Raw genomic sequence first — 19637 nt, 5'->3', positions numbered from 1 at the left:
AATGAATAATAAAATGTGTATATATTATATAACATTTTCACCAAGCCTACTACTAGCTATGCCTCATTGAGTATACATCTCGAGCTGCCTAATGGATACAATTTGAACAGAATCACAAACAAGATGATGTCTCCTCCCTGTTCAATTTGGGTTGATAATAACTTACTCATTCATTCAAATTGAACAGGAGGCGGGAACTGGCTGCAGAATCACATAGCCGGCTCCCGACCTCTACGAGCGGTAGCTGCGATCCGCAGTAGTTAACCCCTCAGGTGCCGTGGATCGCAGCTACCGCTCATAGAGACGCCACCAATGAACATAAATCTCTCATTTATTCACATACAGGAGGCGGGAGCTGGCTGCAGAATCACATAGCCGGCTCCCGCCTCCTGTATGTGAATAAATGAGAGATTTGTGTTCATTGGTGGCGCAGTACGCCCCCCCAAGCCCCCGTATTAAAAACATTGGTGGCGCAGTGCGCCCCCCACCTCAGTATTAAAAACATTGGTGGCGCAGTGCGCCCCCCCCACCCAAGCCCCCCCAGTTTTAATCATTGGTGGCAGTGGCCACAGGGTCCCCTCCTCCTCCGATCGGAGCCCCAGCAGTGTAAGCCTGGGGCTCCGATCAGTTACCATGGCAGCCAGGACGCTATTGAAGCCCTGGCTGCCATAGTCAGCTCCATGCTTCTGTGTGCACAAAGCCCAGGGCAGCAGGGACAGTGTGAGATCCTATTCACCCAGATAGAGATCTATCAGGCTGAATAGGACAAGGGTTCTAGTCCCTAAGGGGGCTAAAAGTTAGTAAAATAAATAAATAAATAATAATAATAATAATAATAATAATATTAAGTATAAATAAAAAAGAAAGATTTACAAAAGAAAAACAATAAAAATATTTATTTTCAGCAGATTTGTGTAGGAATTTTTTTTTTTTTTCAAAAATGACATTTCATAGAATATCGGTATAAGTTATCGGCTATCGGCCTGAAAGTTCACAAATTATCGTTATCGGCCCTAAAAAAATCTATATCGGTCGATCCCTAGTCTGGGGGCAAGAAATTCTGTTTGGCCAACACCTAAAGTCTATGGGAAAGTTCCATTAGTAGTTGTGGGTATAAATACGTTCTCATACAGACATGTCAGCCCGATTTTCTGTAAGGTAGGCCTCATTCCCACGTCAGTGATGACAGTGACAAGATAGGCATAAGGGCCCATTCACACTACCGCATTTTTTTTCTTTTTGCATTCGTTCTGCAATTTTGAGGATTGAATGCGGACTCATTCATTTCAATGGGGCCAGAAGATAGAACATGTCTTATACTTGTCCGTTTTGCGGACAATCGGCATTTCTATCATAGGGATGTACTGATCTGCAAAATCCATGTTTAGTCCATGTATTATCCATATTCCCCGGACACTGCTCAGCTAAAAATTCATTTCAAGAACATCTCATAGCAACAAACAGGGAAACATTAACCTATCCATCTTGTTTCTGTGTTTTTTCATGGACACATGTAGACTATAAGCGATCCATAAACAGACAAAAATAAGGCATGCTTCCATGGTGTAATCCCGGACCATGTTAAATCACAGATGTGTGTAGAACATGGACGCCACATGTCCATGAGTCACTGAAGTCTGAATAAGGACCCATGCACACAGCCGGTCTGCAAATTGTGTCCTATCCTTGTCCGCGAAATGGATAAGAATAGGATATGTTCTATTTTTTTTCTTGTTGTGGGGGCACGGATTGGACTTACGGACGTGGAGAGAATAAAGGCGATGAATGGGTCCGCATCCGATCCGAAAGGTGGTAGGCAGGTGACACAGACCCCTGTTTTGAACACAAACAGTGCTGGATATTTTTTTGCAACACTCACAGGTCACATTGTGAATCCATAGGTGAACATTTGATGCGAGGTTGCAACGCGCCGCAATAACGTTGCGTCATGTGTCGCCCTAGCCCAAGGGTGCTGCCACACGTCACAACTGTGCTCCGTTTCTGGTGCAGCAAAAAAAATATATAATAATTTCCTTGCTATCTTCTAGCAAAGGGAAAACGCACAGCAAAACTAAATTACATTACAAAATGGAGTTCTCTTTGCTGGAAGAAAACGCACCATAAACGCAGCACAGCCGCAACATGCGGCAGCACCCTATGCCGGCAAGATTTCTCTCAAGGGTTAACCCCTGCTCTGCTAGATAACAAGGCTGTACTACAGTGGATTACTGGACCAGCACGTTCTATGACCCCCATATACCGCAGTGCTCATATACTCTATATAACCAGAAGATACAGCTGCTGTGCATGATGACATTTTACTGACCTCCCACAGAGATTACACCCACGTGTCTTCTGCGACTGTTCATTTCAGGCCCAAGGAACCAGCCGTTTTTGCTGATCGAGTAGCATTCAATGCTGCGAAATGGGTCACCCGAACCGCCACGTCCTCCCACACAAAACAGAACACCTGAGAAGTGGACAGGCAGAGGGGTACGGTATATTAAGTGGTACATGCAGCAATGTACACTAGAACACAGATTCAGGTTAGAATTTGCTTGTGACAAATCCTGAAAAGCAAATAAAAATTTATATACTGGATATGTAAACTGTGCTGGTATCATGCATACTGCTAGTGCTGTATATGACGGCTCCTTCTTCAGGCTGACACATTACTTGTCTTGTATATTATAACAACTGCTCATATTGAAGTAGATTTCTTCTGCTGAAGGTCACTTTGGCATTGCAGAAATAACGGTCCCCTTAGGACAAACAGCAACATGTCTGTTCCCTAAAATGACTGAGATAATCAGCTTTACTGGCAGTGGACTTGTTTACTGGCAGCTGGACGTGGGTTCTGCAGATCAGCTCAGAATGCTCTACTGCCGATACCTGCAAGGTTTAAAGGGCATCTGTCAGCAGATTTGTACCTATGACATGGGCTGACCTGTTACATGTGCACTTGGCAGCTGAAGGCATCTGTGTTGGTCCCATGGTCATATGTGTCCGCATTACTGAGAAAAAGGATGTTTTATTATATGCAAATAAGCCTCTAGGAGCAATGGGGGCGTAGCCGATACACTTAGAAGCTCCATTTTTCTCTACAACTGCTAAGCCCTCTCCACTTTGACAGGGCCAGGCAGTGAAAACATCACCCCTGCCTGGCCCTGTCAAAGTGGGAGGGCGCGGCAGTTGCAGAAAAAAATGGCGCCTTTAGTTGTAATGACAACGCCCCCATTGCTCCTAGAGGATCACTTGCATATAGTAAAACATCATATTTCTCAGTAATGCAGGCACATATGAACATGGGACCAACACAGATGCCTTCAGCTGCCAAGCGCACATGTAACAGATCAGCCAGTGTCATAGGTACAAATCTGCTGACAGATGCCCTTTAAAGTCTTACATGAAGCTGCAGAGACCTGGGTCCATACCAAATCAGACAAAAAGGGATTTATTCTTATTTATTTATTTTTAAAGAAGGTGTCGATACAAGGTCTAGGGCAGCGCTAAATCCCGCCCATCAGTACCGTCACCGGGCTTCCTGGCAGCCCCATGGAGAGCCCGGTACGTCACCGGATGTCCAAAAAATGCCTTTGCCCTGTGCGATTTAGCACAGGGCAAAGGAGAGCATCGGAGCATGAACTGCTCCAATGCTCCTGTCAGGGGGGCTGCCGGGGTGAAAATGGAGGTATGTCCGGGTTCTGCTCTGAACCCCGACAACCCCTTTAAAAAAGGGACCTATACACATTTGACTAAATTTAATAAGAATTGACTATTTCAACCCTAACCAATACCTGACTATTAAAACTTAAAGGGGTTGTCTTTTTTTTTTTTAAACTGTCCTCAGAATAGGTCATCAATAGCAGATCGGCAAGGGGCCTGACTCCTGAGGATAGGTCATCAATATGAGAAAACCTGACAACCCCTTGAACAACTAAAGATCATTTTAGCTGAACAAAGATGTCGGCTGTGGTTGAAATTCATAGAATAGACAAAATATATATTTCTTTGCTTAAAGATCTAGATTGCTGAAAGGTCGTCTAGAATTTCTGTAGGTCCAGAAATTCATGTATGGCCAGTGTGAGGGACTGTAATAGCCAACATGGGCTAAAATGTGTACGGTTCATCAGCAGAACAATCATTCACCAGATGATTGTCTGTTCAACCATTAAACTACTTTCTAATGTGTATGGTCACTTTACCGGGGAGAATACTCAATTATAAAGACTCCAATTACCAGCAGTCTGTTTCCTGGGGGTCGTGCGAATAGAGTACTCAAAATCAGGAACAGCCCGGCTGCTTAAATGCAGGTGATAATTCTTTGCTTCATCCAGCAGATCTCTGCATTTCAAGTCCTGTCTGATGACATATTCCTTGGCCACAACTGACATAAGGAACTCAACGGGCAAGAGAGGCAGGCGAACCTAAGGGACAAAGTTTCATACAAAATAATCTTAAGATGGAAGATATAGAATTCCCTTTTTACCCTAAATTTCTAATAACACGTTTGTTGCATTATATGTTAAATGAATACACAGCAACTATGTACAGGAGCCAAAGATGCAACATGATCGAAGGGATTCTCCAGGATTAAAAAAGCATGGCACCACACTTTTCCTCAGAGTCTGTGTAGTATTCTAGCTCAGCCCCCCATCCATATCATGGGGACTGCCCTACAAAACCAGACACAACCGTGGACTGTTGTGGCTGTTTCTAGAAGAAAGGAGTCATGCATTTCTAGGGTTTCTTTCACATTTGAGGCATAAACTTCCGGCAGACCGTTATGACATAGAATGGCAGGAATCGACAAGATAAGGCTAGTTTCCTCACTAGCGGCACGGACCTCCGGCTGGCTGTTCCGGCGGGTGAAAAGCCTGTCGGATCCGTTCTGCCCCGCTAGTGCACACGTGCCCCCGGACCACCACTCTGGCGTCAGCGCTTGCCGAGAGGCCGCCGGAATAAAAGTACGACATGTCGTACTTTTATTCCGGCGGCCTCGCGGCATGCGTTGCCATGCTGCCGCTGGAACTCCGCCCCATTATAGTCAATGGGGCCGGAGCGGTAGTCCAGGGGCACATGTGCACTAGCAGCAGAACGGATCCGACAGGCCCTTCACCTGCCGGAGGTTCGTGCCGCTAGTATAAAAAGTACCCTAAAAACCATTGCATGCAGGGTTTATTTCTGGCCAAATCCCGGCATATTTGCCAGGTAGCAGGAACTGCGCCAGACTCCATTATAGGGGCACATCTGGCAATGATGGATCCAGATAACTCCAGCAGGCTGTATAACCCCTTAGTTAAAAACAATACCTGAGACAGGATCTCATTGAGCCATACTTCATGGTGCTGCGGATTAGCACGGAGCCACTTTATAGCTGCATTGTAGACCTGCTTCTCACTCTCAATGTTCAGATCTCCAGAAGACAGCAGTTTGTAAAGGTGCTGAGGGGACATACTAACAAAATCCTCACACTCCACCACCTCAGGGAAATGGTCACAAGCATAGCGGTCAGCCATGTCCATCAAGTCCACACGATTGTGGCTTTCGGCAAAAGCCCTGACAGCCAGGCAGTTTGAAGGGTGAAAATGTAACTTCATATATTCACAACAAGCCTTGGCAACCAGTTCCACTTGAAGAATACAGGCGGCGTACAGAAGGGGCTGAACGTTATCAACAGTGAGGGTGACTCGTGATGAATATGCAAACTTTACCAAGTCTTCAATGGCATCCCCATCAAAGTCACGTATCTCAATGAGTGTTTGCTTCGCCTCTGCCATATCAGACAGGAACATGGCACGGAAATATGGTATCACACAGGCCAACACAAGTTTGTGGCATGGAATCAGCTTAGAACCAACCTATATAAAACACAAAATAAATCATGAAAATCATACTGCCATATATATGTGCAAATGTAGAACAACTGTCATCCTGACCCATTTTTATAGACTTTACATGTTACAGACAGGACATGTGCATATAGTGTTGAACACAAGAGGGGCCAGTCCCACCAATAACCTCTAGAAACCATATTTTGTTCTGCTATACACCACCTTCCATCTACCGGCTGGGTGGCACAGGGTGAGGGGAGGTCCTGTCTTCTGCAGCTGTTGTCCACCCAGGGCACTCTTGGTAATGCTGACTTGAGCAGAATGGGAGCCAAACAGATTACCTAAGACTTCTAGATGTTGTGGAATTCTGCAACTTAGGCCTCTTGCACATGAACGTTGTGCGTCCGTTCCGTGCATTGGGGACCAAAATTTGCGGTACGGAGGCACGAACAGAAACACCACAGAAGCACTCCGTAGTGCTTCCGTTCCGCATTTCCGTGACTGCAGACCCATTCAAGTGAATGGGTCCGCATCCGTGATGCGGAGTGCACATGGGCCGGTGCCAGTGTATTGCAGACCCGATATATGTAGGCCGCAATAAGGCCACGGGCACACAACGTCCGTGTGCAAGAGGCCTTAGAACTATGGTTCAGGATAGAAGTACAGCGCCCACCAGTAGAACGCTTTCCAGGCATTTTGTAGATGTCCCTGTTGTATCTTCTCTAGTGGCCATTGAACCTGAAGCAATGTCTTCACTTGATTTGCCTCAAATGGTCAAAGTCCTGACAAATATTAAAAGGGTTTTCCAGGACATTACTACCTAACCTTAAGATGCATCATCAGTATTGGAGCAACAGGGGTCCAACTCTTAGGACCTCAACGGTCAACTGGAAACAGTCACCGAACAACACAGCTGAATACACTGTGTAGTGACCATGTCTGGATACCGCAGCACTGCTCCAAATCAACTTAGAGGCCCTTAAAAAAAATGAAAATGCACTGGCATTCTCATAGTACATTATAGGGTTAAGTAAAGAGGTCCTCTGTATTTTTGGCAATTCTAGCAATTTTCAGCTTGAAATTAAACTCAGCACTAGTTGTTTTATTAAAAGTTTACCAGCTCAGTGAACAGGAATGCTCACACATAACTAAGCTCAGTAGGATTTCTATCTGGAACGGAGGTCTCTCCCGTACAAGGTCCTACACTATAAAGTGATCTCAGATACTACAGAAACACCCCGTTCTAAGGACTACTTTACTTCTTCAATTGAATGAGGCCTAATTCCCTGTCGCATAGAGTGCAGTCATGCGGTTGGAGGATTTTCTTCGATAGTCACTGGTTATTAACTGAAGAAGAAAAGATTTCTAAAGAGGGAGGACCCACACATTAGGACAAACATCTGCTAATTTCAGTGTTATCGGACGACTATCTAATGTGTACAACCAGCTTAAAAGGGTTGTCCGTGGTTTTTCCCCCCTCTAATTTGCTCCCCAGCCAGCAGTACCTGTGAAGTCCATACTCACCTGCTTCCTAGCTCTCTCCACTTCCAGTCCCCCACATGTCAACTCCCGCACAGATGGGGTTGCATGTGCCACAGGAGCCAATGACTGGCCTTAGCAGTGACATGTCCCCAAGCAGCATGCGACCCAGCAGCGAGATGCCACTTATGGACAAATCACCACTGAAGCCATTGGTTGGTTGCAGTGGCATATGTGACCCATTCTGTGCAGAAGATGAAAGATAGGGGACAGAAGTTCAGTAAAGAAAACCAGGGATCCGGAGTGAGAGAGCAGGCGAGTATACTGCTGGCTGGGGGGGGGCAAATAAAAAAACTGGACAACCACTTTAAGGCTGGTCATACAATTCAGGTAACTGTCACAGATAAACACATTTATTTTAATGGAGAGAGGGGAATAATGGCGGGTTTAGACAGGCCGATGGATCGGCCGATTGTCAAGAAGGAAGCGTTCCTTCCCGACAGCTATAGCGATCCATCGTCACCATCAGTGACGTAGCTAGAAATGACTGGGCCCTAGGGGTGGGCGATATGGCTTAAAATCTATATTGCGATATAATTTTAAGCATGTGCGATATATATCGCGATATATTGTTTTCTATATTGGGGGGGGGTTTAAAATGTATTTTTAGTTTTTTACTTTTTATTTAATAACTATTAGCCTCCTTAAGGGCTAGAACCCTTGTCATATTCACCCTAATAGAGCTCTATTAGGGTGAATAGGACTTTACACTCTCCCTGCTGCCCTGTGCTTTGTGCACACAACAGCAGGGAGCTGACCATGGCAGCCAGCCTCTGATCTGCCCCCCCCCGCAGCCAGCCTCTGATCTGCCCCCCCCCCCCCCCCAGCCTCGGATCTGCCCCCCCCCCCCCCCAGATCTGCCCCCCCCCCCCAGCCTCGGATCTGCCCCCCCCCCCCAGATCTGCCCCCCCCCCCAGCCTCTGATCTGGCCACAGGGTCCCCCTCCCCCCCCCCCCCATCATTGGTGGCAGTGGGCAGTTCCGATCGGAGTCCCAGCAGTGTAATGCTGGGGCTCCGATCGGTTACCATGGCAGCAAGGACGCTACTAAAGTCCTGGCTGGGATGGTATGTTAGTGAGCAGCATTATACTCACGTGCGCCGTGGCCGCCGGGCGCTCCTTCTCATAGGTCGGTGCGGCGCATTGCTAATGCTATAAGCATTAGCAATCCGCCGCACAGACAGAAGAAGGAGCGCCCGGCGCCCGCCGCACAGACAGAAGAAGGAGCGCCCGGCGCCCAGGGATCCCCCTGCACTTACTATTATCCCCGGGCGCTGCTCCGTTCTCCGGTTACAGGCTCCGGTAAAGTCATAGTTAGGCTCCACCCATTTGAGCCTGCCGGCGTCTCTTTCTCCTATGTTGTAGCGCTGGCCAATCGCAGCGCTCAGCTCATAGCATGGCCAAGAGCTGAGCGCTGCGATTGGCCAGCGCTACAACATAGGAGAAAGACGCCGGCAGGCTCAAATGGGTGGAGCCTAACTATGACTTTACCGGAACCTGTAACCGGAGAACGGAGCGGCGCCCGGGGATAATAGTAAGTGCAGGGGGATCCCTGGGCGCCGCTCTCCATTTATGTATATTCAGTTTACATACTTGATGCTGATGAAAGGTCCTCTTTAAGACACCACTGACATTGGTTTATCTTCTGGGGGGCAGAGGTTTAGGCATGTTAAAGACCAGTATGCTTCATCCGTCTCTCTTTACCCAACATTCGCTGTCAGAGTATGTGACACAGATTCTAACTGTAGAAAAGAAGATACCTTAAGTGTGATGTCACACAGCTCCCCCACTTCATAGAAATGGAGAAGTGAGCTGTGAAACTCCTTCCAAGCTTCATCAGCTTCAAAGACATACGATCCATCACCCTCACTGTCGCTTGTGAAGGACTTGTCCTGATGGAACTTCCTTCTCCCCTTCGTCTGTGGTTGCTTGGGTTGGCCGGGGAGCATAGATTCGGATGCCATCAGAAGTTAAAAAGTCTCGGCAACCACAAATACTTCATATCAATGAACATGGTCCCATCGGGATCTGCCAATAAAATAAAAAATTTAATAAACCTTTATTACATCCCATAATAACAACAGTACTGCAATGGAAACCGAGGTCCTCCCAGAAGGTCTTCACTGGCCAAGACGTTGTATAGATTCCTAGTAGCATGTACAAAATAACTAGCATGAAGAGTGGCAAAGATGTATAGGCCATGTTGTCCACAACAACTAGGTTTCATTCCTCCAGGGCAACTTAGAACATAAAATGAGGATTCTGATTGGTTGTTATGGGAAAGGTCAATTATATATTTTTTTCGAGATAATTTGGACACATGACGCCCGTTGGTCTAGGTTTCTTCTGCACGCTAATTAACATGCTTGCATTTAACTACTCGACATACCAGCCTTACAGCAGTAGTCATCATGGGCTAATTGCTGGCGAAGACAGGAAAAACTTGTTTGCCTGCTTCTTGCTATAGAAATACCACCACGATTATCCAGTAGCCATGGAAACTCTCAGCAAGGAGCTGGATGCCGACGCGTGGATCTGAACTTTGTGCCTCCTACTTCCACCTACTAAGTGTATAATTCACACTGAATAAAAGCACTGCCGATTACACGTGACGCTCCATGACCCGTAAATCTGCTGATAGAACAGGCTGGAAATTATGTGAGGCTACTGCATTGTCTTCTGTGACCTTTCACTTAGAAAAACAGTTTGATCATGGTGGGCGATGATATCTTAAAGGGGAACTCTATCCATGCACGATAGCTCTCTTATCGGTTCAGGCCCGTCAGGTCACAGACAGATGACAGCCCCTACATAAGAACTCCTTATGCTCTAATGGGTTATCTTAAAGAACTTTATTAACTCACCAGTAGTTGATAGCCAAGAAATTCATTATCTAAAAGGTCCATCCATGATTTAATAGTTAGTAAATGCTGCTCTTAAAGGGGACCCCTCCGGTCTCCTATACTGTCTTCTCTAAAGGGCAGTGGAATGTAGTGACATACATCCAGATTTTGTCACTCATGGACACGTGGGGTGGTTTTCTAAGAAGTTACACGTTACATTCTGCATCATGAGGCCAGCAAGAAGTCCAATAAGCCTCCCTGATTGACAGGTTTCTCTCTACTAGTCTTCATGCACACGACCCTATCTGCGCCAAAATTCCAGCGGTGGTCGCTTGGTGTCTGCCTCCCACTGTTTTCAATAGGAGGCAGTGCTGCAGTTTGTGGACCAGTGGTTTAAAGCCACCATTGCGCCAAGAATAAACACGTCCCAACTTTGCACAGTGTGCGGCCGGCCTCCGCTTAAAGTGTCCGCTCCCGATTCATGGAGCTACGCTTGAGCACGCCTGTGACATCCAAAGTGAATAACCGCGGCAGAAAGAGCAGTTTCTGACAGGGTATACTTGGCAGATTTTGAAGCGTTAAAATCCGCTTGTGTGAACAGGCCCTTAAAGCGAGTTTACAACTAGGTCTTCTCGTGTGTGGTTTTTGGCGCTTTTTTTTGTGTGTTTTTTGCGCCAGCTTCAGATGATAGCTGAAGGTCTATGGATAATATGAAACGCAGCACACAAACATTTTCTTGCTACTGCCATTTTTGTTAACTATATGGCTGTGTCCTACTGTACAGAGAAACCTAACAATCAGCGGATGGAGGGCAGGGAGAGCCAGCAACGCACGAGTATCATCGGAGTCTTCAATGCAGCATAGGCCACATAAGTGACAGACCCCAGAAACCACTATGCTGCCCTCAGAACAGCATAAGCAACTAGACAGGACCCCTTTAAAGATGCATTGGACACCCCCTATCTACTGGGCTCCTAAGCAGCTGCACAGGTTGCACTTTTGTCAATCTTTAGGCCCCTTTCACACGGGCGAGTATACCGCGCGGATGCGATGTGTGAGTTGAACATATTGCACCCGCACTGAATCCTGACCCATTCATTTCTATGGGGCTGTTCACATGAGCGGTGATTGTCACACATCACTTGTGCGTTGCGTGAAAATCGCAGCATGCTCTATATTCTACGTTTTTCACGCAACGCAGGCCCCATAGAAGTGAATGGGGTTGTGTGAAAATCGCAAGCATCCGCAAGCAAGTGCGGATGCGGTGCGATTTTCACGCACGGTTGCTAGGAGACAACTGGGATGGGGACCCGATCATTATTATTTTCCCTTATAACATGGTTATAAAACATCGCTGGAGGGGTTAAAAAATAAAATTTAAATCACCTTAGTCCACTGGATCGCGGAGCCGGCATCTCCTGTCTCCTTTGCTGAACAGGACCTGTGGTGACGTCACTCCGGTCATCACATGATCTTTACAAATGTGATGGATCATGTGATGACCGGAGTGACATCACCACAGGTCCTGTTCAGCAAAGGAGACGCTGGGCTGCGCTATCAAGTGGACTAAGGCGAGATAGAGATATATATATATATATATATTTTTTTTTTTTATTTTTTTTTAACCCCTCCAGCGCTATTTTACTATGCATTCTGTATTCAGAATGCTATTATTTTCCCTTATAACCATGTTATAAGGGAAAATAATACAATCTACAGAACACCGATCCCAAGCCCGAACTTCTGTGAAGAAGTTCGGGTTCGGGTACCAAACACGTGCGATTTTTCTCACGCGAGTGCAAAACGCATTACAATGTTTTGCACTCGCGCGGAAAAATGGCGGGTGTTCCCGTAACGAAAAATCGCACATTTTCCCGCAACGCCCGTGTGAAAGGGGCCTTACTCCTATGCAGGGATAAGTGAAAGGAGTATTCTGGTTAGATTAAAAAGGGTTTTCCAAGACTTAAAGGGAACCTGTCATCACCTTTATGCAGCCCATACTAACAGCAGTATAAGGCCTCATGCACACGACCAGGTTTTTTTGCGGTCCGCAAAAACGGGTTCCGTTTTTCCGTGATCCGTGACCGTTTTTTCGTCCGTGGGTCTTCCTTGATTTTTGGAGGATCCACGGACATGAAAAAAAAAGTCGTTTTGGTGTCCGTCTGGCCGTGCGGAGCCAAACGGATCCGTCCCGACGTTGACACAATATGGTGCAATTGGAAACGGATCCGTCCCCCATTGACTTTCAATGTAAAGTCAGGAGTCCCTATTATACCATTGGATCTGAGTTTTCTCCAATCCGATGGTATATTTTAACTTGAAGCGTCCCCATCACCATGGGAAAGCCTCTATGTTAGAATATACCATCGGATTTGAGTTAGATCGTGAAACTCATATCCGACAGTATATTCTAACACAGAGGCGTTCCCATAGTGATGGGGACGCTTCAAGTTAGAATATACTGAGAACTGTGTACATGACTGCCCCCTGCTGCCTGGCAGCACCCGATCTCTTACAGGGGGCTGTGATCCGCACAATTAACCACTCAGGTGCCGCACCTAAAGGGTTAATTGTGTGTATCATAGCCCCCTGTAAGAGATCAGGTGCTGCCAGGCGGCAGACCCCCCTCCCCTGTATTTAACTCATTGGTGGCCAGTGCAGCCCCCCTCCCTCCCTCACCAATATTATATTCATTGGTGGCCAGTGCGGCCTCACCTCCCCCCCCAGTTAAAATGACGTTCCCCCATCATTGGTGGCCAGTGCGGGCTCACCTCTCCCCCCCCCCCTCCAGTTAAAATCACGTTCCGAATCCCCCATCATTGGTGGCCAGTGCGGCCTCACCTCCCCCCCCCCCAGTTAAAATCACGTTCCGAATCCCCCATCATTGGTGGCCAGTGCGGCCTCACCTCCCCCCCCCCCCCCCTAGTTAAAATCACGTTCCGAATCCCCCATCATTGGTGGCCAGTGCGGCCTCACCTTCCCCCCCCACCTAGTTAAAATCACGTTCCGAATCCCCCATCATTGGTGGCCAGTGCGGCCTCACCTTCCCCCCCCCACCTAGTTAAAATCACGTTCCGAATCCCCCATCATTGGTGGCCAGTACCTCACATCTCCCCCTCCCCCAGTTAAAATCACGTTCCCCCATCATTGGTGGCAGCGGAGAGTTCCGATCGGAGTCCCAGTTTAATCGCTGGGGCTCCGATCGGTAACCATGGCAACCAGGACGCTACTGCAGTCCTAGTTGCCATGGTTACTTAGCAATGATTATGATGCTGGTTCTCGGCAAACACTTACTTTTAGCTCATCAGTGACACACCGCTGAAATCAGCATTTCTGTCACTACTTTATGCTGTCCTCAGTGAAGTCAGCATAAGGTTGATGGCAGGTTCCCTTTAAGATCTGAGGACCTATCCTTTGCAGTGTGGCCACTCCCTCCTATCCTTTGGATAGGTCGCCAGTATCTGATCGTGGGGTTCCGACACCCAGGACCCCTGCCGATCAGCTGATTGAGAAAGAACCGGTACTCCTGTGAGTGCCGCAGCCTTCTCAGAGCTTACCAAGGACAGAGTTGTACATAGTGTAGTGCCTGTGCTTGGTATCGCATCCAGCCTCATTCACTTCTATGGGCTGAGCTGTGCCTAGGTCATGTCACCGATGAACGTTGCGTCACTGGCTTAGGAAAAGCTGTGAGAAAGCCGCAGAACTACTTAAAGGGAACCTGTCACTGGGCTTTTGTGTATAGAGCTGAGGACATGGGTTGCTTGATGGCCGCTAGCACGTCCGCAATACCCAGTCCACATAGCTCTGTGTGCTTTTATTGTGTAAAAAAAACGATGTTATACATATGCAAATTACCCTGAGATGTAGAGGTGACAGGTTCCCTTTAAAGTGTCGGTGCCTTCTCAAACAGCTGACTGGCAGGGTATCAGATACTGATGAGCTATCCAGAGGATAGGTCATAAGTACTAAAGTTATCCCCTATCCACAGGATAGAGAATATTATATTGGTTGGGTCCAGGGCCGGTGCTAACTTTTTATTTTTATTATTTTTTTATTTTTTAAATACCCTGTATTTTTCGCCCCTGGGTCTTATGGGGCGAATACTAATGAAGCGCTTCATTAGTACCGGAGGACCGTGAAGCGGTGAAGGATCTGTACTCACCGCTTCCTGGTCCTCCGCTCGGCTGTCTGCTGTAAAGGGCTGCGCATCATCTGACCTCACTGTGCGCAGCCTTCACAGCTGACAGCCGAGAACCAGAAAGAAGAGAGAGAGCACTGTGTGAGGAGCGGCGGCGTCCAGGAGCAAGAGAGGTAAGACTGATGGCTGACATGGGGGTCTGATCTGAGGTGCAATGGAAAATATTTTTTTCTTATTATCCTCCTCTAATACCTAGGTGCGTCTTATGGGCTGGTGCGTCTTAGAGGGCAAAAAATACGGTCCTCAAACCAGCGATTGTCTGAAGCAGAGAGAAGATACCAGGACCACACAGAGGAGAAGCCGGCTGCTGCAGACGGGACCAGGGCCAGGTGAGGGGGGGGGGGGGGGGGGGGCAAAATGTAGCTTCGCTTGTGTTGGCAAAAATCCTTGCACCGGCCCTGGTCGGGTCCTAATGCTGGATCCCCCACAGATCACAAGAAAGTGGGTCCCATACCCCCTGAAATGAACAGAGCGGCTGGTTGGGCATTGAGTGTGGCCACTCCATTTATTTTTATGGGAATTACGGAGAGAACCCAGTGCTGTACTTAGGTGTCTCCCGAACTTCTCCCCGTGATTGGTGGGGCTCCCAGCGGAAGGACCCGCACCGATCTAATAGTAATCATCCCGTATCCTGTGGATACGGGATAACTTAATGTAACCAGAATAACCCTTATTTTGTTTTTCGAGATGTCCACTGTAAACTAGTCCTTGAGTTAGGGCGGGTTCCCTGATCATCCATTGCAATGTCCCTCTGGCACGGTAGGGAACACTGATGGAAGGATTGATCCCATGTAGTGATAAGCGTATTGATTCTTATTAATAAAAAATAAAATATCAGCAAGGGGCTGGTCTCACTCCACAAGAGACCCTCCCCCATGATTTACAGGGCCAGACATCTCGCCTAGTCCTGTCAATCTCATGCCTGTGCCACTGCTCTCAGTTGCGACGCAAGCACAGAGGCTCCACTATGACCTGGGCATGCGCCACTCACATAGGGTACAAGTTGGCACCTGCCTTGCTCAGGTAGCAGTAGAGCAGGGCTCCAGATGTTGTAAAACTACAATTCCCACCATGCCCTGCTGCAGGCCGATAGCTGTAAGCAGTTTGTGCATGCTGGGAGTTGTAGTTTTGCAACAGCCGTAGAGCCGCAAGTTGGCCATACCTGCAGCAGAGCCTCTGTGCTTGCGTCGCTACTCGGAGCAACGTAGGCGCGAGATTGACCGGGCCTTTCAATCAAGGGAGAGTGAAGTCTTTTAGCAGAGAGGTCCACCCCTCGCTGCTCCAGGAGGATGGTTTCTCAATGAATTTGATTCGTATGAATGGATTCCCACATTTCCAATCCCATGGTTTTCTAGGACAGTCAGGTCCATAAATATTGGGACATTGACACAAATCTAACATTTTTGGCTCTATACACCACCACAATGGATTTGAAATGAAACAAACAAGATGTGCTTTAACTGCAGACTGTCAGCTTTAATTTGAGGGTATTTACATCCAAATCAGGTGAACGGTGTAGGAATTACAACAGTTTGCATATGTGCCTCCCACTTGTTAAGGAACCAAAAGTAATGGGACATAATAATAATCATAAATCAAACTTTCACTTTTTAATACTTGGTTGCAAATCCTTTGCAGTCAATTACAGCCTGAAGTCTGGAACGCATAGACATCACCAGACGCTGGGTTTCATCCCTGGTGATGCTCTGCCAGGCCTCTACTGCAACTGTCTTCAGTTCCTGCTTGTTCTTGGGCATTTTCCCTTCAGTTTTGTCTTCAGCAAGTGAAATGCATGCTCAATCGGATTCAGGTCAGGTGATTGACTTGGCCATTGCAGAACATTCCACTTTTTTCCCTTAAAAAACTCTTTGGTTGCTTTTGCAGTATGCTTTGGGTCATTGTCCATCTGCACTGTGAAGCGCTGTCCAATGAGTTCTGAAGCATTTAGCTGAATATGAGCAGATAATATTGCCCTAAACACTTCAGAATTCATCCTGCTGCTTTTGTCAGCAGTCACATCATCAATAAATACAAGAGAACCAGTTCCATTGGCAGCCCTACATGCCCACGCCGTGACACTACCACCACCATGCTTCACTGATGAGGTGGTATGCTTAGGATCATGAGAAGTTCCTTTCCTTCTCCATACTCTTCTCTTTCCATCACTCTGGTACAAGTTGATCTTGGTCTCATCTGTCCATAGGATGTTGTTCCAGAACTGTGAAGGCTTTTTTAGATGTCGTTTGGCAAACTCTAATCTGGCCTTCCTGTTTTTGAGGCTTACCAATGGTTTACATCTTGTGGTGAACCCTCTGTATTCACTCTGGTGAAGTCTTCTCTTGATTGTTGACTTTGACACACATACACCTACCTCCTGGAGAATGTTCTTGATCTGGCCAACTGTTGTAAAGGGTGTTTTCTTCACCAGGGAAAGAATTCTTCGGTCATCCACCACAGTTGTTTTCTGTGGTCTACCAGGTCTTTTGGTGTTGCTGAGCTCACCGGTGTGTTCCTTCTTTTTAAGAATGTTCCAAACAGTTGTTTTGGCAACGCCTAATGTTTTTGCTATCTCTCTGATGGGTTTGTGGTGTTTTTTCAGCCTAATGATGGCTTGCTTCACTGATAGTGACAGCTCTTTGGATCTCATCTTGAGAGTTTACAGCAACAGATTCCAAATGCAAATATCACACTTGAAATGAACTCTGGACCTTTTATCTGCTCATTGTAATTGGGATAATGAGGGAATAACACACACCTGGCCATGGAACAGCCGAGAAGCCAATTGTCCCATTACTTTTGGTCCCTCAACAAGTGGGAGGCACATATGCAAACTGTTGTAATTCCTAAACCGTTCACCTGATTTGGATGTAAATACCCTCAAATTAAAGCTGACAGTCTGCAGTTAGAGTACATCTTGTTTGTTTCATTTCAAATCCATTGTGGTGGAGTATAGAGCCAAAAATGTTAGAATTGTGTTAATGTTCCAATATTTATGGACCTGACTGTAGATGTCCTATTCTGCCCGGCACCTTCAGCATATGGACGCTGCACACGTCATCTGCTGTATCCAGCTCCACCATAAAACTGGCTGGACACGACTGATGCATGTGAACCCATCCTAAGCATCTCCCACCCCAGTGTATCTGGAAGCTTCCCCCTCAATCAGCTGTTATCCATGGCTGTAGTCGTGAAAAATGACACAACACCCGCTAAAATCGACAGGACCCATGTCAGCACCCGCCAGAGCAACAGATGCTCTCTGTCATAGTATCCGGGTTATTAGAGGGGTGTCCTGATGTTGGGACCCCCTTGGCAGCTTGCTCACCCAGTACACGTGATCAGTTACGTCACCCGCGTTACTACATACAGAGAGCAATCATAGAGTACGGCGTCTAAGACCACCAGAGGAAAACCACCACAACCCCCATCCTACACATTCCTGCGTGCTCCAGAAAGTCTCGAAAATTTCAATTCAAGCCAATAGTTAATTAACCCATGAAAAGGTCTTCAACGACAAAGTCACGAGAGACCTGCCCAAACTATTCACATCTGTCCAAGGGGACTGGAGCGAGTTTTTAGTTTTCTATGAAGACCCCCTAAGCATATTGGGGGAGATTTACCAAACTGGTGTAAAGTACAACTGGCTTAGTTGCCCATAGCAACCAATAAGATTCCTCATTTCATTTTCCAAAGCAGCTGCGAAAAATGAAATGAGGAATCTGATTGGTTGCTATGGGTAACTAAGCCAGTTGTACTTTACACCAGTTTGGTAAATCTCCACCCATTGAAACTCTACCATAATAGTCACACAACACAATTTCCAGCATAAACGCACACTTTGTTGACTCCGGCACACAGTGACAGCGTTTGCCATTTATCTTCCCAAATACGTTCTATCCGCTCATTAAAAGCGGCCGATGGGTGACAACTTCAGATCTCCCCGTCCGCATGTGAAGTACTGGTGTCTAGTGTTGAGCGAACTTGTGTTTTTAAGTTCAATGTCTAAAGTTCGGTTTATCGAAGAATAGCGTTATGGATCCTAAATTCCGTTATGGTCCGTGGTAGCAGAATCCACAACGGGATACTTCGATAACCCGAACTTTAGACGCCAAACTTAACACACAAGTTCGCTCAACACTAGTGCTGTCACATCTTCTATGCCACCTGCCAAGGGAGAAAGATGGTGAACAAGACACTGTTTGGGTACAATCTAGCATAGCTTGGAGGGTGCTGGATGCCAGGGAGGCACCAATATGCCATTCAGATACATGGTTCTGTGCCCAGCTACATAGGGTACTACATGGTGTGCTGCCATCAGCACAGACAAGGCAAAGTTTGAGCGGTTTATTGGAGACTCACTGATGTTCCCCTTTAACTATCTGGAGATAAGTACACGTTGTGCACAGGCCCCTCATTTACCATACATGTGAGTGACATCAAGACCATCCAAGTAGATGGTTAGCTCTTGTTGTCAGCTGCCGTGTAAACAGAGATGTCACACTTACCTCCATAGTGTGAACTAGGACCTAGCACACTGCCATGTCAACAGTAACCCGCCCGGAGCACACGTACAGGACACAGCGGCACTCAGAGTCCGTCCATCTCACCCGGAGCACAGGCGAGTAGTCTCCTCTCCAGGGCAGCTAGCTTTCCCTTCTACGGCCTTACTACGCATGCGCGCCTCCCTACCCCTCCCACAACGACGCATAGCGTCCATCTTTGTTGTGTGCAGAGGCTAAAAGGCAGGTCGTAAAGCGAGTACGTGTAGTACGACAGAACGAGTGTCGGAGTTTTCAGTATTATTGACTCATGTGACTGTTCTTATTCAGACTGAACACTAGTGCTTTTAGATGTCATTTTCATAAAAAATAAAACGTTTCTAAAAGAGAGATGTGAATGTTAAAGCGGTTTGGACTTTGAGGAATACAGTATACTGGTATATAAAACATTACAGGGAACTGAATTATCGGCTGGTAAATAACTAAGTACACTATATTTCCTCAGGATGTCAGAAACAGAAGGTCGGGCTCTTCGCCGTTTATTATCTCTGCTAGTGTTAAGCGAATTTCGAACCGAATTTCACGAAAAATTGTATTTGTCGCGAGGCCGAATTTCCTCGTGCTTCATGGTAACGAAATGTTTTTCCCTGAAATGGTGTTAAAAAATTTTTTTAAATTCAGATTTACCTAATCCAAGTGAGCACGAAGAGGCGCTTCCGCCACATC

General features: G+C 46.8%; 1 protein-coding gene across 1 annotated transcript in view; it reads right to left on the bottom strand.

Moving 5' to 3' along the window:
• Window positions 1-19060, bottom strand: part of KLHL8 (kelch like family member 8) — a 32099-nt gene extending 13039 nt beyond the window's left edge. Inside the window, exons 1-5 of the mRNA XM_040417971.1 lie at window positions 18918-19060; window positions 9132-9399; window positions 5313-5861; window positions 4241-4427; window positions 2327-2470 (exon numbers count right to left, since the gene is read on the bottom strand). Coding sequence (XP_040273905.1) covers window positions 2327-2470; window positions 4241-4427; window positions 5313-5861; window positions 9132-9335 — 1084 coding nt within the window. The 5' untranslated portion in view covers window positions 9336-9399; window positions 18918-19060. The remainder of the gene's footprint in view (window positions 1-2326; window positions 2471-4240; window positions 4428-5312; window positions 5862-9131; window positions 9400-18917) is intronic.
• Window positions 19061-19637: the final 577 nt, after the last annotated feature.

Source organism: Bufo bufo, chromosome 2 (assembly GCF_905171765.1).
Source record: "Bufo bufo chromosome 2, aBufBuf1.1, whole genome shotgun sequence".
In the NCBI taxonomy this organism is placed as follows: Eukaryota; Metazoa; Chordata; class Amphibia; order Anura; family Bufonidae; genus Bufo; species Bufo bufo.
This window is presented reverse-complemented; position numbering and strand designations above follow the sequence as displayed.